This window comes from Amblyomma mixtum, chromosome 8 (assembly GCF_055824585.1).
Source record: "Amblyomma mixtum isolate Tamu chromosome 8, ASM5582458v1, whole genome shotgun sequence".
NCBI lineage: Eukaryota > Metazoa > Arthropoda > Arachnida > Ixodida > Ixodidae > Amblyomma > Amblyomma mixtum.
In genome coordinates this window covers 70,930,179-70,954,412 of record NC_143019.1, presented here as the reverse complement: position 1 = coordinate 70,954,412, position 24,234 = coordinate 70,930,179, and the positions used below count along the sequence as shown (strand labels likewise).

At 47.5% G+C, this 24,234-nt stretch overlaps 2 protein-coding genes across 4 annotated transcripts in view; one reads left to right on the top strand and one right to left on the bottom strand.

The window, feature by feature from the left end:
• Brf (Brf RNA polymerase III subunit) overlaps window positions 1-549 on the bottom strand; it is a 65,305-nt gene extending 64,756 nt beyond the window's left edge. Inside the window, exon 1 of one of the 2 annotated variants that reach the window (XM_089558455.1) lies at window positions 208-549. The gene's annotated coding sequence lies outside the window, so the exon portion shown is untranslated. The remainder of the gene's footprint in view (window positions 1-207) is intronic. The other variant, XM_089558454.1, reaches the window with a different exon arrangement.
• A 370-nt stretch (window positions 550-919) lies between these two features.
• The window catches only part of LOC149332907 (delta(14)-sterol reductase TM7SF2-like), a 46,713-nt gene continuing 23,398 nt past the window's right edge, over window positions 920-24,234 (top strand). Inside the window, exons 1-7 of one of the 2 annotated variants that reach the window (XM_089558452.1) lie at window positions 920-1,007; window positions 4,170-4,219; window positions 6,460-7,069; window positions 8,619-8,893; window positions 12,605-12,640; window positions 16,632-16,823; window positions 21,044-21,239. In XM_089558452.1, coding sequence (XP_089414578.1) covers window positions 4,190-4,219; window positions 6,460-7,069; window positions 8,619-8,893; window positions 12,605-12,640; window positions 16,632-16,823; window positions 21,044-21,239 — 1,339 coding nt within the window. In that variant the 5' untranslated portion in view covers window positions 920-1,007; window positions 4,170-4,189. Of the gene's footprint in view, window positions 1,008-1,065; window positions 1,228-4,169; window positions 4,220-6,459; window positions 7,070-8,618; window positions 8,894-12,604; window positions 12,641-16,631; window positions 16,824-21,043; window positions 21,240-24,234 lie in introns of those variants that run through there. The other variant, XM_089558453.1, reaches the window with a different exon arrangement.

Genomic DNA, 24,234 nt, shown 5'->3' with positions numbered 1-24,234 from the left:
ATTAAAAGAAAAACAAAAAAGTAAGCCTAGCACTTTGGAGAAGCAATGTGATTCGAACCGCGGACATCCCATACCAAGCAGCATGGCATGAAGGTGCTGGCGCCTCAAAAAATGTCGCCACGAAACCCAGCATGCGTATCTGCACAAGGAAATGGTTAAAACCGATGGCCGGTCTGACGTTGTCTCAGGATGAAAAAGTTTGTGTACCTGTTTGTCGACGTAGCCGGCGGCGGCCGCCGCGGTCGTAGCAATGGGCTGATATTCCAAGATCGTGAAACACAAGTCGCGCGAGCCCTTGAGGGATCCTTAACAAGTGCTTTCTTTTTCTCTCTTTCTGTTCACAAGCGATGTGACGCGCCTTGTCCGTGACAAACGCAACGAGTCACAATCGCATGAGGGTGCAAGCAAATCGAATGATCGCCAGAAACGCATGCATAGAACTTGGAACTAAGCGACTACGCCATGCCATTCATAGACATGTGAGGGAGGGCAGCCACCTTCCAACACGGACGGCCAACATCGCAAACGTCACAAACGGCCCAATCGCCGCTGCTGCCGCAGCTAGCGCACCAAGCGCCGAAGCTGGCTGAAGTAGATAAGTCAGCGCAAAAATTTTCCCTCACAAACGTGGTGTTCGGTCGCGCCATCTAGTTTAGAGCAGTTGAAACACATTTTTCATTCGCGCGCTGCGTGAGGGCTCAGTGGCCGGCTCAGTTTCAAACCTCATGTGCTTGTCACAACGAAGTGCGCTGTTGATCCGAATTCGTTCCGCTAAAAATAAAATGTGGACCGCCTTTGCCCGCTCACTCTCGTGACATCGCTAGCGCGACCAGCGCGATCATGCACGCGGTGACGTCACGGAAAGTACACCCAATAAAATAAAGCGTTTCAAAACTGCTTTAAAAAAAAGACCAATCAGGAGACACGTTACGTCCTCCTGGCCAATGGCGTCTGGCGGTGCCTTTGTCGTTGACAAGGCGTCGGTTGAGACCGAGCGTTTGAAACAGGTATGTCCACGCTTCAATGTTTATACTACTATTTATCGGTGTTTCGCGAATCAATTTATTTGTCTCGATCGCTTCAAATATGCGTCGCAATGTCTAGTACCGCAAAGCATGCGATTTTCGTTGCATTTCGCGCGCAATAGCCTACCAACTTCGCTAAGGTGAAGCCGTCTGCGCGGGTTCACGCGCTTGGAGGTTCTCAAGAAATCGGCAACGGCGGTAGGTAAGTTAGGCGGCTGGAAACTCGTCCACGGAGAACTGATAAACTAGCAGAGTGTTCTAGCTTTTGTGCTGACAGCGCGACTTAGCGCAGTGCGATGCCCGAAATTGGAAATTTTGATCGCGCAGTTCCGAACCGGCGCGCTTCGGGCGACCATCGCGTACCCTGCGCCTGAGCACTCACGGCGTTGCTGGTAGCGTTCGCTGGCGATTTTCGAGCTTCGATGCGCAAAATTTTGCATTTGCAGTGCCTATGCTGTGCGCAATGCGTGGTGCCGCCGCGAGGTTATCGACGCACGCTACTCTGGGGTCAAGTTCGATGACCGCGCTCAATGCCGCGTCTTTTTTTTTCTCGGCAGTGGCCGTGCCGGCTACCCCGCGGTTACGCGGCGACTCTCTCTTTTTGCTTTCTCTCGCGCCGTGGTGGGAAAACTGTATTAGGGGGAGCGACCGCTGTACACCGGTGTATCTCTTTACGCCGGCCAAAGAAAGAGAGGGGTGGACGGCGATAATGTCCGTTTTGTTCCACTGCATGCCCGATTAGAGCCTTCCATGTCCTTGCGTAGCGGCGGCGTCGTTACGTTGCTAAGCCTAAATTGGAGCTTCGGCTTCTCCGATGCAGATGGCGGTGGCTTCGTTCGCGCGTTGCCGCGGTTTGGACGCTGGGACGCTGGCAGTGGGCGTAGCCTCTTCCTTGAACCGCGAAATATTCCGCGCGTTTTTTTTAGAAGCCTTTGTACCGCTAGAACGGTTGACTTGTATTATGTCGCACTACCGAAAATGAAATGCGTTGTTCGAAACCGCGGTGCACCTTGCCGGCGTGTCTTGCATTGTTTTAGCGGCCTTTTGAAATAACGGAAGTCCATTGTAACGGTCCTGCAGAGATCAGCAAATGTCAGACGCTGTAGCTTTACACCTTTTGCACGAATTTCAGGAGACTCTTTCCTCACTTAATTTGATAGTTCTTGCGGGAACTTTAGTCCGATTTATTTATGGTAAAGATTAGTCTAGAAATAACTCCTTATGCTTTACCCAGGTCAAGGACGTTCTACCGACCTCAAGCTTTGCCCGAGAGGCAAAAAAGAAATACTTTTACGCAGTCGACATTGAGGAAAAATAAGTGGAAGAGAATACTTTGGGGGGAAAAAAATTGCACAAAGTGTAGACGATAGAAATGATGGAGCTGCTGTGCTGGAAACTGAAGTGTAACTTTGCATAGGCACAGCCTTGTTAGGCGAAAAGTCGCTCGTAACCAAAATGCTGTGCTGCAGCTCTTGAATCCATGACTGTGGGCACCGCAGCCGAATGCCATAGCCGCTGTGGCGGGTTACATTGAAAGAGACAATTTTAAATGGAGCATAATCACTCTTGACTATTACTGATTACATTTGCGCAAACAATATAGAGCATTACCACGTGAACTACGAAGTAGCATCGAAGTTCAATTCTTCCCTCCCATAGTCGGGGCCTTCCCTAGCTTTCCTCACCTAGAGCCCCTGTGTAGAGAGGAGGGCATCTAGTGAGTGCTGATTTCAGTGCCCAGCCTACCTTTGTTCTTTGCTTTGCACTAGCTCATGATTGAAGTTGCTGTTACTGGAATCATTTTCCGTCGGTTGGAACTTATGGACAGTGAAAGCATTGATGGTAACGCTGTCGTGTGTGATCCAGTCACTAAGGCGGTGGACTCGTTACTTGCAAGTCTGTCAGTGCGAGTGGCAGTTGAGTTAAAGACAAGCAGTTTGGCTACAGTGTACAACTTTTCATTAAGCGACTTCACTCGTCAAATGTGGGCCCCTTAAATCTGCTGGGCAGACCAGTTCCTGGCAGCTTACTACTGTGGGGGTGGGGAGGTTTGGTGGAGGGTTTCAAGTGTTCATGATTGTTGAAAAGCGTCTGTCTCCAAATCTCCGCAAGTCGCTGCTGTCTCCACTATGTACTGAACCACAACTCTTTGTAACATCCTGGATGTACAAGTTTGTTACCATGGCAGTAAGAATCGGTGTGCTGAGGTACAGGTTTAAAGAAATGCGGGAAAGGTCACCAAATCCTGCACTAAGTCCTGTCCTGATGTTTTCCTTTCTGAGTGTGTCCCATAATTCATAAATTCTTTATCACCTGACAGCTCGGAAATTTTGCAGGGCTGCACTGAGTGCTACAAAAAGCAACACGAAGACTGGAATTGGCACTGACGTTACCAGGATCTGTGTAGTGCATAAAAAAAAAACAGCTGCGATGATTAAGATAAGAAAACTGGAGGGGAGTGTTCCCTACCACGTTTTTGCCTGTTAGGTTTCAGCTTCTGTCCCCGTGGATCTTCATTGCCATGTACTGGGCTCGTAAATGCCAGCACTTTTGTCAGTTGTCTGCATAAAAAAAAAAAAAAGCTTACAGAGGCAGTGTTGAAACCGGAACAGCAGTGTGAATTAAAGAACAAGCATGAGTTAATGATATCCTAGCTAAAGTCCAGGGGAGAGAACAGACTCGGGCAAGGCATGGATTGCGCAGCACATTAACCAGGTATTCTGTCATGAGGAGAAGTTGATGCAACATGAGATGAGCACCATGTGTAAGATGAGGCTGCAGTATTGGCCCTAGAGCCAGGACAAAGGAAGATCAAGACACAGTGGCTGACGTAGAACGATAAGCACTTCAGGGAGGCCATTCTCTTTATACATGGTGTTCCTGCCTTTTGCTGGAGTAGTTAGAAAAATTTCCTATGCACAAACTACTGGCCCATTTGTGCCAAAATATCTTGCGCAAGTTGCACATTACGGTCTGTAGTGATAGAGAAGTTGTAAGAATGGTATTTGTGAATTGCTCTGGGAGGCCTTTGGCCTCCGCTGGACATAGCCTGATGTTGAACAAGGTTGCATTAATTACCCGTGTGACTGTTCTGTGAAGGACGGTATGTGCCACACTAATTATCCTCCACACTTTTTTGTGCAGGCAGGCATTAGTGCACCAGGATGGCTCCCCCGAAGAAGGGCGCTGTGGAGGTAGGTTCCAATGTGGTTGTGAAGGGCCATCTTCTGCGGGCACGAGTGCTCCACATCGCGGGCAACTCGTGCCAAATCCAATTTGTCGACGACTCAGTTGCCGTCTTCCGCCTCTCGTCCGTCACGAAGGTAACCGCGCAGAGCTCTAGGGCTTTCTACCCGCTGATGGTCACGCATCTTGTCGAGCTCCTTTTCTCGTTTTGGTGCGCTCAACATGGCCTACTCGCTCAAATGCTCGCTACACGTGTCCTGAGCACAGCCCACACTTCAGGCTGTGCGGTGGAATGTGTGGCGTTGCAGAACCGCCGCTCGTTCACCTCAAGGCTGCTCTCTTCACATTCTGGGCTCTTTGTTGTGGCTGTGCAGTGGGCACGAGAAACTCCATTGTAGGTTGCTTATATAGCACATGCCATAGTGTCTCTCAAAGCCTTCAACAAAGGGAAGTTGGAGGTGGTTTCAGTCTGGCGAACAGTGCACCGTGAAGTTTCGAAGGGTTTGTTCACCTTAGTGCACAAACTTCTGGCTGCTAAACCTTGCAGACTGCCATTGCTCTCTGTGGGCTGTGAATGCAGGGGGCTGAATGTGACCATCCTATTGTGAAGCGGTAGTTTTATCGGGGCTTTTTGGAGCAGCAAAACCAGTGACGAAGAAATTGGTGGGCACGCACTCTTCTCTTTGTACGGCTGGAACAGCTGAGCCAAAAGCATTATGTTGGCCGAAATTGCACCAAGCCTGCACCAAAGGTCAGGCGCTTCCAACACAATTTTTTGCCCCATGTGTTACGGCTCACTGGTTCTCGCAGGGGTGGGCGAATGTTTTAGCGTTTCGAGCAGTTTGCAAATTCCGCTTGCTTCATCAGGCTGTGGCCATTTGCTCCTTGAAGAGGTGTGAAATAGGATGTATGAACAAACAACAACAAAACGACATGTACATCCTGCATCAGGCGAACGAACTGTCTGTGTAACGCGACCACTTGTGTGATCCTGAGTGAGATCGTTGGGCTGACTGAGCATACTTGCTCGTTTCCCCTGCTCTTCTTGCACAGTCAGACTCGTCCTCGACCTGCAGCGATCGTACGACCTACACAGTGAGTGAGAGGTCATCGCTAGCTTCGTCGCTGCTTCCATACCGCACTTCTGAAGTGACACTTTTCAAGGCTCGTTGTACAATGGCTTTGGTGAAGCAGGGAATTGGCCTGCAGTCAATTGGTGGCTATGTTTGCCCATTGACGTTGGCCCACAAGAGTGGGTGCAAAGGGTATTCACATTATGCCACGTGTTTTCTTCATTAACATAAGGTCTGCAGTGGCAGTCAAGAAGGTTCTTCTTTCTTTTTTGGCAAATGTGCAGGGATCATTTTTGTGCTTTTGTATTATTACCAATTCCATAAGCAGCAGCAGCAACTGTGGGTGAAAGCTTGCAGCAACCAAAATGGGTAAAAAGCATCTTTTTTTTTTCCTGGAGGCGTTACTTTGCTGCCCGCCAGAGGTGCACCTGTATTGGACTTGTTGGGTTTGTTAGTGACCTGCCTTCAAGCTTAAAGGTGCAGTGAAGAGGAATCTGAACTCGTCTTCTTGCCGTGGGAACTCAATCTACCTGTTCCGAGCATTCTTAGAAACCTCGATTTATGGCCCTGTGTGGCCGATTTCCCTAATTAAATCAAATTAACATCCGGCTCCCGCCTTTTTTTTTAATTCTGCCTCGTACGGTGGGCGGAGTCGACCAACGCTGGGAGTGCCTTTCACCCAGTCCCGTGGCGGCTTGCCGCTCTGCCATCGGCGGAGTAATACGTAGTAGTCCGTAGAAGCAAATAGTCCGCGCCTATTTTTATTTCTGCGGGCTTATTTTGCGGTTATATTATCTGTAAATGAAACTATTTATTCTCGGAAACCTAAAAAACGAAATGAAGTGAAAGCAAAGCCTCCACGGAGCTGGCTGAAGGGCACTCCACGCGTTGGTCGACTCCGCCCACCGTACGAGGCAGAATTAAAAAAGAAAGGCGGGAGCCGGACATTAATTCGATTTAATTAGGGAAATCGGCCACACAGGGCAATAAGTCGCATTTTCTAAGAATGCTAGGAACGTGTAGGTCGAGTTCCCGCGGCAAAAAGACGAGTTCAGATTCCTCTTCAGTGCACCTTTAATCATCGTCCAAACCAAAGCTCACACTTGCATGTTGACTGGTCCTGCTTGGGCAAAACTTCCTTCTCACGACTTGCACGGTTCTCCATCCCTCTCCAGACCGAGTCTCCCGTTGGCCGCAGCACTCGGGCCACGAGGGCCTCACCACGTGCCCGCTCGAAGACGCCGACCAAGCCCGTCATGGTCCGCAGCCGGAGCCGCAGTGCTGGCCGATCCGGCACCACCACCACCTCATCCTCGCGAACCTCGCGTTCGCCAGGCAGGAAGGCCGTGTCACCAAGGACGCCCAGCCCAGTGAAGAAGACGCCTGCCAAGAGTCCAGCGAAAAGTCCGGCAGCCAAGAGCCCAGGGCGTACTCCTGCGAAAAGCCCTGCCCGTACTCCTGCCTCAAAGAGCCCAAGTCGTGCCCCTGCAAAGATGACGCGCCCTAAGAGTCCCGGGCGCCCAAGGTCGCCGGCAGCGAAGAGTCCCGGACGCCCAAGGTCGCCGGCAGCCAAGAGTCCCGGGCGCCCAAGGTCGCCGGCAGCCAAGAGTCCCGGGCGCCCAAGGTCGCCGGCAGCCAAGAGTCCTGGGCGACCAAGGTCGCCTGCACCCAAGAGTCCTGCCAGGAAGACTCCTGCCACGGCAAAGACGACGAGGGCTGCGTCGAAGTCGCCGGCACGCCCGGCGACACAGCGGAGAAAGAGCGTCAGCCCCGCAAGGGAGAAAGGTTCGCACCTCTTGCTTTAGTTGCTTTGCTTCTTTTGTAAGTTGAACAATTTGCTTGTTTTTCCCTTGAGAGGTGGTTGCTCGATTGAAACCTGAAGCTATTGTAAGTTCTTGAACTGCTGTTAGGGGCAGCGCTGACCATTCGTAGGGTTCTCAAAGCCACGCTCAAAACAGTTCCCTCTGGAGAAGCGTATGGCTGGCTTTGGTTGCATGTGAGCGTGGATGGCGATTGTTCTGTTGGGAGCTTGCATTGAAATTTTGTTGTCTTTCCTAATGTTGGAAGTAGCACTACGCATTGAATTCTTTAGTGTTTTGCGACGGTGGTGCTCCTACACGACAGGACCCATCATATCGTAATAATTATCAGTTTTGTGCAACGCAACGGTGACTAGATTAAGAGGTTACTGAGTGCATTGCAGTGTAACTTATTGTGTCGTTTACTTGGTGACAGCTTTACTTGTGTTGTCGTCATTTGTCACTCGAGTTGTATCTGTCACTGAAACACGTAGTGGCCTGATTGTTTTTACCCGCGTCGACCGCTTGCCCTTCCTCTCCTGTGGAGAAGCACCTGTGATGCTCACGTTTCCTGTTCCCACACGACATGTCTTAACCGTTGCTGACACTGTTTGTGCACTCTCTGCAGCTTCAGTCACAGTGTGTCTTTTGTGGCACTCTTCCACTTACTGGTGGCTTCTAACTCACCGATGTTTGCGGGGTTAGCAGCAGTTAAGGGGGGAGACTGGTCTTGAAAAGAAAATATCATCAATTTAGTCATAGTTATGAAATTTTCAGGGCACACGTATTTTTGTGCGCTGATTCTAGATATGTCTTTTAATTTCATGTAAAACAATTCCTTGAGCACTTGTGCACTTTTTATGCAACTGTTTTGCAGAGAGTTTTGAAGAAAATTTGCTGCAGGAGACTCGCTGAAATGTATGCCATTGGGTTCTCTTGACACCAAGGAATGCAATAAGGGTAAAATTGTCATCCTGGCTCTCATAGAACTCGACTAATAGGGTACTGAAGCTGCCACTTCAGAAACAGGAATACACACTTTCCTTCTCATTTCTGAAGTGACAACTTCAAAACTCTATAACTTAAGTTCTATGATAGGCAGGAAGACAATTTTACCCTTATTGTATTCCTTGGTGTCAAGAGAACCCAATGGCATACATTTCAGCAAGTTTCTCGCAGCAAATTTTCCTAAAAAATCTTTGCAAAATACTAGCATAAAAAGTGCATAAGTGCTCAAGGAATTGTTTTACATGAAATTAAATGACATATTTAGAATCAGCACACAAAAATACATATTCCCTCGAGATTTCATAACTGTGACTTCATTAATAAAAATTTTTTTTTTCAGGACCAGTGTCCCCCCTTAACTCAGGCTACAATTTTCTTTCTCAGCACTGTTGTTCAGATTAGGGTGGGATTGTTTTTCAAGTCAGGGTTTCGCAGTTATGTGAGAAAGGCTGTCTGCTTAGTGCTACCTACCGAGCATTGAGTGCACACGCAGATTAGCTTCACGTCGTTGCCCCTTCACACTGCAGATACATCGTCTTCAAGGGCTGGCTTGTCCCGCATCCCCATAGCGTCAGCCTCGTCCACCATCACCTCTGCGGAGCGCTCGCCGGCGCTCGAAAGCTCGATCCTCGGCACACCCCTGGCGTTCACCGTCTCCCAGCCCGTTGTGAACCTGGGCAGCAGCAACTCAATCACGCGTCGTGTCGTCAGCACGGGCACCTCCCCAGACGAGTCCCCGCAGGTCTACAGTGCGCAGACCCAGCGTTCCTCGGCTCGCATCGCCACCATGCGCTCGACCCCTGTGAGTAGCAGGCTCTCACCCCTCACCCTCGTTTTACAGCATTGTACTCCGTTTCATCCATAGCAGGCAATGCTGCCAAAGCTAGCGCGCCTGTTCGCGCAGGCTAAGTCCACACGCAAAAAGTAGTTCGTCATACAACCAAAGCGAACACAAGCATATTTCGCAGCGACAAATCTTAAGTGCCGTGACTGGCACCTCCTGGGCTTCGTTTTACCTCTTGCAACATTTTTGGACTCGCGTCCTTTAACAGAGCCCAACGTTCTGGGGCCTTGGACACAGCCTTCCTCGCAAAGGAAAGCGGTGAATGCGTTCCTGAGATTCTTAAGGGACTCGGGGTTGTATTCCCGTCTATAATCTTTGAAGTTTTCAGTGCGCGCCCTCGGTCGCCTGTGACATGGTGGTCGCTGGACACTTAGAAAACTCATTTCATTGCTGCTCTTTTTCCTTTTTTCCCTTTGTTCACCTCCCCAAGTGTAGGGTAGCCAACTGGACATCCTAAATCCGCGTCCAAAAAGTAGTTCACACTCCGTGAAAATTATGGCCAGAGAGAGCCCGAACACTGAGCGCCTCACAGTGATTTTCAGTGCTACTACATCGTTTTATACCACTCTTTGTATTCGTCCAAACAAACCGGAGTTTGGAGAAGAACGAATGATACATGGCGGAGTAATACAGTTTCGCGGACGCACTACTTCAGCAACCTCCGCAGCGTTGCCTGCTGTGTATGAAACGGAGTGTAGCTATTGGCGCAATGTCAGCCGCAACGTCACAGTCTGGCAAAAAAGTGAAGCTTTGGGCTTCTATGACGTCAGCGTTGCGTGGCTTTTGGGTGTGTTGTCACTCAGTCACTCGCTGTCAAGTCGCCTTAAAGGGGCCCAGAAACACAATCTTAGTTAACTGTTTTGCCTGTTGATTGCATACAGTGAGTTATAATGGTGCTATTAGCGTCGGTAATACCGCATATATTCCGTTTTTTTTTTATTTTTTAATGCCCTCCCAAAAACAACTTCATGGCTCTGATGGTGTCGCCACACAGTGGCGGGTTTTTAGCAGCGGATATGACATCGCCTGGCGCGAGCTTGAAGATCGGACAAACAGTAAATATACTGCAAATTGTGTGAATAAATAGAGACACATTTTGTCACCTGTCTGCGTTTTATATTGGATCAACAAAAACAACTTGTTTGTCTTAGATAAAAGCCCTGCAAAGCAAGTAAAATAAAAATACACCACCAGGGGCGCTCTGGCATGGAAACGATGCTGCCAGTCTCAGCAAGAACGAGTTACAGAGAGCAGGCAACCGTGGAGTACAAACTTCCGCGACGTGCTCTGGCAGGCTGTTTTGATTGGTTGCGCCAGGTGCCGTCATCGGGAGAGCGAAATAGGAGTGGGAAGCCCCGCCAAAATCGAGTTGAGGGCAGCGTTTTGTTTGCTTGTATTTTGAAATTTCTCCACTGAATAACTCCCGTTCCTGTGCATCGATTCCTGTAGTTCTTTTTAAGTCGGCATCTGTGTGACATAGAGAACCCACCTGAAGTATAGCCGGTATCCCCCCAGGCAGTGTTTCGCAGCCCCTTTAAGCAGTGCTCTGATTGATGCCTGGGTTGCTTCGTGCTGCGTGTCGAACCCATTTGTCCTTCTTGCCAGTTCGTGCCACTTGTCACTGGTAGCAGTATTGCTGTGAACAACAAAAGGAGTCTAATAAGACAGGCAAGCTGGGAAATAGAAATTTTTGCCAGAGTAAGAGAGAAGAGACACTGTGGAGCTTGTCATCTGCTGATTGGCATCACTCTCTCCTGCGAATTAAGGGGGGACACTGGTCTTGAAAAGAAAATTTTATTAATTTAGTCATAGTTATGAAATTTTCAGGGCACATGTATTTTTGTGCGCCGATTCTAGATACGTCATTTAATTTCGTGTAAAACAATTCCTTGAGCACTTATGCACTTTTTATGCAAGTATTTTGCGGAGAGTTTTGAAGAAAATTTGCTGCAGGAAACTTGCTGAAATGTATGCCTATGGGTTCTCTCGACACCAAGGAATACAATAAGGGTAAAATTATCATCCTGGCTCTCATAGAACTTGAGTTATAGGGTACTGAAGCTGCCACTTCAGAAACGGGAATACACACTTTTCTTCTCATTTCTGAAGCGACAACTTCAAAACTCTATAACTTAAGTTCTATGATAGGCAGGAAGACAATTTCACCCTTATTGCATTCCTTGGTGTCAAGAGAACCCAATGGCATACATTTTAGCGAGTTTCCCGCAGCAAATTTTCTTCAAAACTCTGCGCAAAATACTAGCATAAAAAGTGCATTGCTCAAGGAATTGTTTTACACAAAATTAAATGACCTATTTAGAATTGGCACTCAGAAATACATGTGCCCTGAAGATTTCGTAACTGTGACATCATTAATAAATATTTTTTTTTCAAGACCAGTGTCCCCCCTTAAGTTTGAGGTGGTTATTCAGATGACACTTTTTTTGTGCATGTGTCTGTTCCACAGTGCGAACTCCCAGCAGCTCAAGCGTTAAAGGGGGACATGGGTCTTAGAGCATTTTTTTTTATTTACAGACCAAATGCAATGCAACTACACAGACTTATTCAGTTTTTTCTGCTGATTTCAAATATGCAATTTGTTTAGTTCTAGACCAATTAGTTCCCGAGATATTAATATACATAATGCCATTGTCTGCTGAAACAATAGAAAAGAAATGGGCCACCAGAAATTTAATTTTAATGGGTGGGTAGATACTACAATGTGTGAGGAATGCAACGCTGGAAGCAGTTTTCAGTTTTTTGTCCGTGTAGACAAATGGGCTTAATAGTTAGTTTTCAAGGGAGTTGACCAGACATACAGTGCCAGAAAACATGACACTCATGAAACTAACTATTAAGCCCATTTGTCCACACGGACAAAAAACTGAAAACTGCTTCCAGCGTTACATTCCTCACACATTGTAGTATCTACCCACACATTAAAATTAAATTTCTGGTGGCCCATTTCTTTTCTGTTGTTTCAGCAGACAATGGCATGATATATATAATATCTAAGGAACTAATTGGCCTAGAAATAAACTAATTGCATATTTGAAATCAGCAGAAAAAACTGAATAAGTCTGTGCAGTTTCATTGCATTTGGTTTGTAAATAAAAAAATGATCTAAGACCCATGTCCCCGCTTAAAGGCAGGGCACAGGACAGGCAATGCGTGCATATCATCTGTAACAAGTTTGGTAAATTTAGGAGAAATCTGAGATAGTCTGTGCACTGGCACTTGAACTTGCCGGTTTCACTCTGTGAACTAGCTCGGGCCTAATTTCGTCTTGAAATTGATGCGCAGCCACTAATGGAAGCGACAATTTCACCACTCGCCACGATCGTATGTAGAAAAAGAGGAAGTATTTCGGTCAGTCTACCGTGGCAGCAAAAACTTGGAGGCTTCAATGTGACAGGTTTATGCTTCAGATCCAGTACATTCAAAATCCAGAGTTCAAAATTTTGGCCCTGCTAGAAAGGAAATCGTCGTGGGATGAGAACTTCAGTGTTGGTTTTGGAGCCTTTGAGCAAACTTAATTGTTCTGTGGTGTGAGAAAAATGGTACCTCACTACAGTTTGTGTTCAGCTCTCATTAACGAGCGTGCTGGTAAGCAGTATCAGCTATTAGTTGTGACATTCTGTAACATTGTTCACACACTTGTTTGCCCAGGGTTCAAGCCAAAGCCCTCTGCTCGCCACCTACAGCGTAAGTAGGAACTGCACTTCTGATATCAATTCCAAAGCCTGTGCAAACTGTTAAGGTGCACTGAAGAGGAATCTGAACTTGTCTTTTTGCCGCAGGAACTCAATCTACACGTTCCGAGCATTCTTAGAAACTTCGATTTATTGCTCTGTGTGGCCGATTTTCCTAATTAAATCGAATTAACGTCCGGCTCCAGCCTATATTTTTTAATTCTCTCTCGTACGGTGGGCGGAGTCGACCAACGCGTGGAGTGCCTTTCACCCAGTACCGTGGCGGCTTGCCGCTCTGCCATCGGCAGAGTAATACGTAGTAATCCGTAGAAGCAAATAGTCCGCGCGTATTTTTATTTCTGCGGGCTTGTTTTGCGGCTATATTAACTGCAAATGAAACTATTTATTCACGGAAACCTAAAAAACAGAATAAAGCGAAAGCAAAGCCTCCACGGAGCTGGCTGAAAGGCACTCCACGCGTTGGTCGACTCCGCCCACCGTACGGGGAGAATTAAAAAAACAAAGGCGGGAGCCGGACGTTAATTCGATTTAATTAAGGAAATCGGCCACACGGGGCAAGAAGTCGAAGTTTCTAAGAATGCTGGGAACGTGTAGATCGAGTTCCCGCGGCATTAAGACGAGTTCAGATTTCTCTTCAGTGCACCTTTAAGGTAAACTGAGAACACAGCAGGCACTATTTGTGTGGCATGGGGCCCATGCTTGCGTTGGAAGCTTACACAAGCCTTGCAATGATTAGTTATTAAACCACGGGACATTAGGGGCTATCAGCAGTAGTTAGCACTGCCTAATGCTCACAGGGTAACGGAGTGGATTCCAAGAGAAGGCAAACATAGCAGGGGACGGCAGAAAGTTAGGTGGGCGGATGAGATTAAGAAGTTTGTGGGGATACAGTGGCGGCAACTGACAAAGGACAGGGTTAATTGGAGAGACATGGGAGAGGCCTTTGCCCTGCAGTGGGTGTAGTCAGGCTGATGATGATGATGATGAATGCTCGCAGAAAATGAACAATTCTGCTCGCTCATTTTTTTTTTTTTTCGTTGTAAGAGCAGAAAGTTTCCAAGGGAAGTGCTGAAGTTCTTGATGTACCGATAGTGCATTGTCAGAATTTGGAGTTTTAGGTCCAGCTTAATTTTTTTCTTTTTTTAATGCAAGGCGAGCAGCTAATTATAATGAAAGCTGTCCCACGTAGTGCCAAAGCAGTGCAAGAAACACAGCTGACTAGGGTAGGCCCACCAACTATGCAATGTGATTGTGTTGATAAAGTGTCTACGGGCAGTAGCCACTGTCATCTCAAATGGGGGAGGGGGGGGAGACGCTCGCTTCTGCCCTCTTAACCCTTGTCTTGGTCTACCTGGTTGTGTTGTTTCCCTGCAAAATGACTTCGGCCTCAGCTAATTCAGGTTTCCGCTGCGAATTATCTGAGGTTCAGATAGGTGCAAAAATGCGCGCGTCAGCTGTCGACACCGCTATTGCGGGCGGGAAGTGCGGAACGTTGGCTTGGTACGCTGCACTCGGCAACAGCTTTTCTAGGCAGTGAGGAAAAGGCTGTAGGGACGGAGCGTCCGTAGCTGTCATTCAGCCAGGTAGTTCAGCTACGCGACGGTGAACTTCGTAACCTGGTGCGTTGGTCTCTCCACGCACATTCACTCCGTCATTGGTGCGCCTGGCGCCATCTGTGGGAAGCTTCTTGTAACTGGACGTGCCTAGCAGATTTGTTGCAATCGAGAAAACTGACTTTATCATGACTTGCAACATCTAAAGTTGGTCGCTCTTTTGCAATATCTAAAGTTGGTAGCCTTAACACTGGTCTTGAAAAAAATATTTTTATTAATGAAGTCATAGCTATGAAATTTTCAGGGCACATGCATTTTTGTGCGCTGATTGTAGATATGTCATTTAATTTCATGTAAAACAATTCCTTGAGCACTTATGCACTTTTTGTGCTAGTATTTTGCGGAGAGTTTTGAAGAAAATTTGCTGCGGGAAACTCGCTGAAATGTATGCCATTGGATTCTCTTGACACAAAGGAATACAATAAGGGTGAAATTGTCTTCCTGCCTATCATAGAACTTATGTTATAGAGTTTTGAAGTTGTCGCTTCAGAAATGAGAAGAAAAGTGTGTATTCCTGTTTCTGAAGTGGCAGCTTCAGTACCGCTTCAGTATCAGGCAGCTTCAGTATATGCCGCTTCAGGCAGCTTCAGTATATATATATATATATATATATATATATATATATGTATATATATATATATCATTGGGTGGCACTGTGGCATTGCTCAGAGCATCGTCCTCTCTAATGTGTCTTCACTGTTTGCTGTCTCTTGTAGGATAGCAACAGCAGCGTAAGTAGGACCAGCTTTCATCTCGTGCTCCTCAGTGAAGAAGTAACGTGAAGTGCGTGTTTCAAAAGTTTGCACATCAATGCAGCGTCCTGACGAGTTTAGTTCCGTAACCTCTTGTTTTTTTTTATTTAATTAAAGCTAGAGTTTTGTCGGGTGCTCCAGAGAGGAGTGCCTGTGTTGTGAGGGGTGTTTTTTTTTCCAGAGCACTTTTTATTGTTATTGTTCTTTTGTCTAAACATTCACTGCCCCCTCAAAACCTGAAACTGAATGCCCATCCTCAGTGGGCGTGGAAGCGGGTTGCAGCGAGTTGAAGCAAATAAAAACAAACGTTTATTTTATGGTTGTGTTGGAACTGCAATGGAAGCGCAATAGTGTTAAAGAATCGGGGGTACAGTCTTTGTCAAAAGTAACCAGGCTGCACGTTTTTCTTCTCAGTCGTATATTAAAGCTATTATGCCAGCCCTCAAGCTCTAAATCTCTGTATGATAAGAAAAACCCTTGTTCTCACCTTAAAAGTACTTTTTGATTTTTTGGGAAGCCATGAGGGCTCTGTTATACGTATGAGAAGCAAACCATGGAGCCTGGTTACTTTTGACAAAGACTGTACATACGAGCAGCATCTAAATGAAAATAAATACTGTCACCATTGTGCAGCCGGTTGAGTCGCATTTGTTTCAAGGTAAGGGTGTGTCTCGGTACTTTTGCCATTGAAAAGGATTTCTTTTTTTTTTTAATTTTTGGATTGGTTAATTTATTTATTTACAAATACTGCTATCCCATGAATTGGGACATTGCAGGAGTGGTACAGAGGATGGAACATATAGGTAAAACAGTAGGAAAGTGCATGATTACAAGTGTGAATCGGGGATTTTACGTAAACAATAGCGTGGTATTGATAAGAAAATACATGATTAGGCAATTCTTGAGCAAATCGGTCAACAGACGTCTGACGTAATGAAACATCCAGATCATTCCATAGTTCGGCTGTCGAAGGAAAAAATTGAATATTTGAAACAGTCTAAAAATGGCATAAACGGCACAATGTTAAGCGGGTTGGTACGGCGAGTGTCACGTGCTGAAGAACTGGCGAAAGAAAAGAAAAGTGGGGCGTCAACATACGTAAATGCATTTGTTGATGATCTTGTGAAGAGTGATAAGGCGATCACATATGCGTCTGCGTTGAAGTGTGTCAAGTGATAAGGTGCGGGCATGAGCTGTGGGAGAGAACTGGCGGTCATAATGCTTATATATAAACCTTATTGCTTTTTTCTGCACATTTTCTAGTTTAGTGACGTCTTTAGCGAAGTGCCGAGGCGTATTCAAGCACAGGCCTTACCAGAGATTTGTACGCCGTCAACTTACAGTTTTTAGTCGAATCTTTTCCGAGTTTCTTCAGAGCCTTGGAGCAAGTTAAATCGACGTGTTTTGACCAATTTAAGTTAGAACAGAAGGTTACTCCTAGGTACTTGAACTCGTTTACGTGCGTTAGTTGGTGAGTGCTGTTGGGGGGTTAGTTGGGGGGTCGACCTATATTCTGGCTTTTGCGGTAGTACTCTCAGTCCCCACCAGGTGGAGACAGGCAGGTATGAGAAGGAGCACTGGACCTGAAGGCTGCCCTTCGTGTTGACAAACTGCGCAGTTGGAGGACGAAGGTGAGGAGGGGCCGTCGAGGAAGGGCCAGGCTCCGCCGGTCGAGGTGAGGCGCCGCTGGCGCTTCCCTCGGCTGCCGCGAGTGACGCTGCGCTTTGGCCTGGGAGCCACCCTGGGCGCCCTCTGCTGGTTCCTCCTGGTGCCCTCGCTCGCCCTGGTGCTCTACCTGGTGTGCCAGAAGGTGAGCGTGTGTGTCTTAAGCATCGTCTCTTGGCTCATCGTAATTTTGCCTCCTCTCATGTGCTACTGATCCTCGTGGATTAGCAGGGCCGCAGTGTGGAGCTGTCTGCCCGCTCCACAACAGAGTCTCATCGAGTCCAGTGGAGAGCACTCGCCACAAATCTGTGCTTGCGGTCAGGTCTGCCGATTTTGATGGAGCAGTCCGCAGTGCTCCCAGTCTGCCATCGGAATATCCTGGCTTCAGAAAAGAGCAGAGGAAGCTGATCCGTTAATGCTCCGGGCGTCTGCGATTGGAGTTCACTGCACCGTTAAAGGTGCACTGAAGAGGAATCTGAACTCGTCTTTTTGCCGCGGGAACTCAATCTGCACGTTCCGAGCATTCTTAGAAACTTCGATTTATTGCCCTGTGTGGCCGATTTCCCTAATTAAATCGAATTAACGTCCGGCTCCCGCCTTTTTTTTTTTTTTAATTCTCCCCCGTACTGTGCGCGGAGTCGACCAACGCGTGGAGTGCCTTTCGCCCAGTCCCGTGGCGGCTTGCCGCTCTGCCATCGGCGGAGTAATACGTAGTAATCCGAAGAAGCAAATTTTAAAGTTTATATTTCTGTGGGTTTATTTTGCGGCTATATTATCTGTGAATGAAACTATTTATTCACGGAAACCTAAAAAACAAAATAGAGAAAGCAAATCCTCCACGGAGCTGGCTGAAAGGCACTCCATGCGTTGGTCGACTCCACCCACCGTACGAGGGAGAATTAAAAAAATAAAGGCGGGAGCCGGACGTTAATTTGATTTAATTAGGGAACTCGGCCACACAGGGCAATAAGTCGAAGTTTCTAAGAATGCTTGGAACGTGTAGATTGAGTTCCCACGGCAAAAAGACAAGTTCAGATTCCTCTTCAGTGCACCTTTAAAGACACACCGGAGGCAGGGAAAGGAGCCTAACGATGGCAATCTCGGTGTAACACGCTGTGACACAAGCTTTCGTTGGGCTGATTCTGTGCTTGTGGGCGGGGGAATATTTTTTGGAAAGAATATTGGGCCAGTTGTTTTGTGCCCAACAATGTAATCATGCACTGTTGTTATGCATGCATACTCGTGGACTCTGCGGCAACCGTGGCGTGTTGGAGCTTGTGGTTGGAGTGGCTCGTTAGACTGGCTGAAATTCTGTGAGAGACCCTTTGTTGAGGATTATGGCACCCTTCATTGCCTGTTGAAAAGAAGCAGCAGCATATGCTGGCTCTTCCCGTCATCATGCAGAAAGCTTGAACACCTTGGGGAAGAGTATCTCCCACCCTTTTACGTAGAACACGTCGCTTTTCATCTTTCCTTGCACTCTTCTAAATGGACACTGAAGGGAAATATCAAACTGAGCAAGATAGCTAGGTTACTCCTCGGGGTAAACTACTGCCTTTCTTTTTTTTTTTTGCGCAGAAAGGTGGTTGCGTTGCCGAGCAAATCGCAGGTGAGTCTTGGATGCCCTCTGTACGCAGACTGGCAGTGAAAAACGAGCACAGTTATGTCATTTCTGTGATGCATTTGCAATGAAACTCTACGAACGATCGGCACCGTTTGCAGAGGCAGGGAAATGCGGCAGGAAGCTGAAAACTGAAAGACTCGCAGTACTCTAGTTCGTCAGTCGTGGGGACCGCACTGTTGAGGGAGTCACTCTTGACGACAAAGGAACGCTGTGAAAGAGCGCATCCCTGCTTTCCCGTGGTTGGTGCGGAAATAGGCCTGCGCCAAATTTCCCCGCTTGTTCGTTGCGTGGATTTTGTTGGTGAAGTCCGCTTATTCGTGGATGGCACAACCCACAAAGCCGGTGCATCCTGCCTGATGAGAGCATGGACGCATGCGGCGAAATGCGAACCACGATCAAGCCCGAGATCTGCCAGGCACTGCAGGTGCTGTCGTGATACTTGGTGATACTTCCATCATGGCATGCCTTACACAGGCATGGTATTCTCGCTCTGGTTGGCCGGAGAGCTGGAGCCTGATGACGTCGTGCATAGACGTGTGTAAATATTGTGGGTGATTTGAACGCAGCAGAGTTTTGGGAATTTCATTTGCGATTTTCTCAGGTACATAGCCACCTTTCCGCTCAGAAAAAATGTTGGCAGTGTTTCTGAGGAATAATATCCATCTTGCTTAGTTTGATATTCCCCTTCAGTGTCCCTCTAATGTGGTTTGTTGGCCCTGTATTATATTAAAAATGTCCAGGTTTGGTTGCGTTAGTTTAGATTAGGCTATGCAAGTGCAGAAAGCTGTCCCGTCTTTGGTTGAGAAACTCACGGCTGAACAGTTTGACTGTGTTTTGTGCCAGAGCTGTCAAGGTAATGTGTGGGATCCCGAAACTAGGCAGCACGGTTGGAGTGGCTGTGTGTGCTGATGCTTTCTTGGACTTGACTGTCCAGTACTGCACACCTGTGTAGAAACTACCCCAAGCTGTAAGGCGTCTTGTTTTGTCACGCTTGTGTCGCACACCTGATGCTCGCATCGTTTGTCCTCTTAAAGGGAAACTGCACAGGTTTTAGAAATCAACGAGCTTAAGAGGGTCGAATTTGGGAAACTTGCAGGTAAAGCATGCGAAGAATTTTTGGGCTAGCCCTTGAAATAGTGAAGTAATCGCCGATTAAAATACGGACGCCCTTCAAGCTTCTCCGCAGCGCACAACACCAAGTGGGGGCGCATGATGACGTCATCGAAAGTATCGGTACGTTTCCAACGCACGAACGCCTGCTTTGAAGGAAAAAAACCAACGCCAGTGAAGGCAAACCCTGCCGAGAGTTGTTTGGCAGCGTCCAACGAGTCAGGGCAGGGTGTGGCTGACGACAGCGGTAATTTGAAATCATACCTTCCGTGACGTCACACAGAATTTTCCTGCACTCCTCGGGTGCATTGAGGAGAAGTGCAAAATTCAATCGTCGATTACGTCACTATTTTAAATGCTAGTGCAAAAATACTTGGCACGCTTTACCTACAGCCTATATAGATTTGAATCCTTGAATATCACGAAATTCTCAAAAAAGTGCTGCAGTTGCCCTTTAAGGCTTGAAGCTGATCTTAGAAGAAAAAATTTTCTTAATAAAGTCATAATAATGGAATCTTCAAGAAACATGTATTTTTCATTTATTTACCCTAAGGGCCCTTTCGGGCATTACATAGAGGGGGAATACAACTGTTCAAGATTGGTTATATATGTATTTTTGTGTGCTGATTTCAGATATTTAATTTTATGTAAGACATGCCCTTGTGCACTTATATAATGTGTTGTGTAACTTTTTGCCGAGAGCTTTCAATACATTTCGCTGCAGGAAGCTCACTAGGACGCATGCCATTGGCTTGTCTTGACATCAAACTATGCGATCAGGGCAAAATTATTATCCTGCCTATCATAGAAGTTGAGTTACAGGGTTCTGAATTTGCCACTTCACGAACAGGAAGAAACTGATGATTTCAGTATCCTATTACTCACCTTCTATAACCGGTAGGACGATTATTTCACCCTTATTGCATAGCTTGATGTCAAGAGGAACCAATGGCATGGAATCTGACAAGTTCCTTGCAGTAGAATTTCTTTCACTCTCTCTCGACAAAAGTTACCCAACATATTGCATAAGTGCACAAGTATTTGTTGTGCCTAAAATTAAATGACATGTTTGGAATCAGCACGTAAAAATGCATGTTTCCCAAAGATTTCATAGTTGTGACTTCATTAATAAAAATTTATTTCAAAGACCATCTTCCCCCCTTAACAAAGCCCCGTTTTCAATGAAACGCACACTTGGTGTCTTTCAGAGGCGATAAGTTGACGTGGGCTCCCTTTGTGTGTGTCTCTATTGGCCCCCCTTGATGCAGTTTGTGGTATCGGGACAGACTGTCAGATCTTTCTGTCTCGGCCGCCGCGGTGGCTCAGTGGTTATGGTGCTCTGCTGCTCACCCGAAAGACTCGGGTTCGATCCCGGCCGCGGCAGCTAGAATTTCTTTGGAGGAGAAATTCTAGAGGCCCGTGTGTACTGTGCGATGTCAGTGCACGTTAAAGAACCCCAGGTGGTCGAAATTTCCGGAGCCCTCCACTACGGCGTCTCTCATAGCCTTAGTCGCTTTGGGACGTTAAACCTCATAAACTAAACTAAACTAACTTTCTGTCTCGATGGAAGGGGAGACTTAGCGAGAAGAAGCTTGTGCTGAGCCTCCTTTCTCCCTCTCTCTCTTTCCCAGGAGAGCTGCACGGTGCTGAAGGTCCCCCCGCTGCCCACGAACCTGAGCTCGTACTTCTACTGGAAGCTGTACGCCTTCTACGCCGCCTTCCTGGTCCTCCAGGCCCTGCTGCAGGCCATGCCCCTGGGACGCCGGGTTCAGGGCTTTCCCTCCAAGGCCCTCAAGCAGCGGCTGGCCTTCGACTACCGCCTCAATGGTGCGGACCCTCCTCGCCTCTGGGCTCCTTTTTAGGGGGGGAGCCTGGTCTTAGAGCATTTTTTTATGCGAAGCATATTACTAGAGCTACACTGCGGCCCGTCGAGCGCGGCGGTGGAGCTTTCATTGACCTTTAGCGTGACCACGTGACACCACGTGACAACATGATGTCACAGCAGAGGAGAGATGGGCTGCCGGCTCGCGCGGTCGGCCGCGGCGGTGGAGGCTCCACATCAGAGGCGCTGCAGCTGACCACGTGACGCTACAGCAGCGGTATAAAGCTGAGCTTGCCTCGCTCTCCGGGCACTTACGAGGCGGCCAGGTGTTGGGATGCCGCCTAGAAGCAGGGCTGATTTGAACGAGAAGTGAAAGCTTCAGCGTAGAGCTGTGCACGGGCCGCAAATTTCAGCCCGCGCCCGGCCCGAGCCCTCCACTACTGACGGAGGCCCGGCCCGGCCCGGCCCGACACTGAAGAAACCTAAGCCCGCCCAGGCCCGGCCCGAGTTAAGGCCCGGCCCGGGCCCGGCCCGACCTGCAAAACTGAAATTGAAGTGATGACGAAACAGAAAGCGATAATTTAAGGAAAATCAGTTTATTTCAATGCTTTTAAAATGCTCGGCTCTCATGGTCTAGATGAAAATTAGTGAGTATATGCAAACACGGCGCATGTAGGGAGTTATCGCTCCAAGTTATTATGTAAAAACAACAAATCGTCCATTGATGACGGCTTGAGGCAAGTGCGGCGCTCCTGCATATTGAACCCGGCAGCGCTGAAATTTCTCTCGCTGCTTGAACTGGTAGCCGGAATGGCTAACACTTTCTTGGCAAGAAGAGAAAGCTTTGGGTACGTCGCTGCCTTGCTTCTCCAAAACTGTGACAGCTCAAACTCTGAGCAAGGGGGCTGGAGCCACGCAGGAGCAATCGCGATCGCGAAGCCCGGCCGGCCCGTCCGAGACAAATATACCGTGGCCCGAGCCTGGCCCGGGCCCGGGTGAATAGACTTCCGCAAGGCCCGAGCCCGGCCCGCAGGCCGGGCCGGGTACGGGCTTTCGGGCCGGCCCGAGCCCGTGCACAGCTCTACTTCAGCGTGCCACAGAGACCGATGAAGAGCGGGATGAACGTCAACCAAGGAAAGCCATGTATTACCAAGCCTAGCCATCAATATGCGTCGCATCTGACTAGGCTTATTAACCTTAGCTAAGCCTCAGCCATTTTTTTATTTACAGACCAAATGTAATGAAACTGCACAGACTTGCTCAGTTTTTTCTGCTGATTTCACGTATGCAATTTGTGTATTTCTAGGCCAATTAGTTCCTGAGATTGTCTGCTCAGACAGTAGAAAAAGAATGGGCCACCAGAAATTTAATCTTAATATGTGGGTAGATACTACACTGTGTTAGGAATGCAACGCTGGAAGCAGTTTTCAGTTTTTTGTCCGTGTGGACAAATGGGCGTAATAGTTAGTTTCATGTGTGTTATGTGTTTTCTGGCACTGTATGTCAGGTAACTCACTTGAAAACTAACTATTAAGCCCATTTGTCCACACGGACAAAAAACTGAAAACTGATTCCAGCGTTGCATTCCTCACACATTGTAGTATCTACCCACATATTAAAATTAAATTTCTGGTGGCCCATATTTTTTCTACTGTTTGAGCAGACAATGGCATGATATATACTAATATCTAAGGAAATAATTGGCCTAGAAATAAACAAATTGCATATTTGAAATCAGCAGAAAAACTGAATAAGTCTGTTCAATTTCATTGCATTTGGTCTGTAAATAAAAAAAAATGTTCTAAGACCCATGTCCACCCTTAAGGGGGGAGCCTGGTTTTGAAAAGAAAATTTTATTGATCTAGCCATAGTAATGAAATTTTCAGGCCGCATGTATTTTTGTGTGCTGATTCTAGATATGTCATTTAATTTAATGTAAAACAATTCCTTGAAAACTTGTGCAATTTTTATGAAAGTATCTTGGGAAGAGTTTTGAAGAAAATTTGCTGCAGGAAACTCGCTGAAATGCATGCCATTGGGTTCTCTTGACACCAGGGAATACACTAAGGCTGAAATTATCTTCCTAGCTATCATAGAACTTGAGTTATAGGGTACCGAAGCTGCCACTTCAGAAACAGGAATACAGTCGCCGACCGTTTTTTCGGACTTGAAGGGACCCGAAAAATGGTCCGAATAATCGAACAGTCCGAAAAATCCGTGAAGCACAAAAAATCACTTTATTCAGAGGAAATCGGCTTAAAAAAGTCGCTGATTTTACCTTGCGGCAAATTTCTTTTGCTGGCGACGATTTGCGCTTGTATTTGCGCCAAAGTTGTCGTTTCGCTGTACATGCTGGACAGCAAGTTCACAGCGTTCGTAATTTGTGCAAGCGATGGCTGTGGTAGGCCGCCCGAGTCGTCGTCGGAGTCCGACTCGTCTTCAGGTTGAAGAACCTGGCGTACAAGTTCGTCGTCCGTGAGGTCCGCACACATATCGAGGCCGTCGTCCACTTCAACAAACTCGCGGAACGTGGAGCCCGTTGGAATGTCCATTCCGTTCCCGCGAAGGTCAACGATGAGGTCTTCGCCACTGTCTGCAGTCAAATCCTCAGAATCGTTGCAGTCTTCTACGTCGTCAAACACCGCTCGTCAAACACGCAAAAATGAGGCACTTTTCGTTCAGAGCGGTGGAACCGCCGGACGCAAGGAACCGCCGGACGCAAGGAACCGCCGGACGCAATCACAAAACGGCCAAAGGATTGACGGCGCGCCACTCGGTTGACGCGGTCGGAGAAACTCGTGTGACAACACGGCGAATGGCGAACGTATGAGACAAAGCCCAAAGGGATAGCTACCCGCGTCAGCGTTGGCGACAAAAGCAGGTTGACGGCGATGACAATCCGACTGCCACCTCGAAGTGGCAGAAATTGCAGGGACCTCTACTGGCAAAAATGGGGCACCGAAACCATGTCAAGCCAATCCAACTGCAGAGCCAATCCAC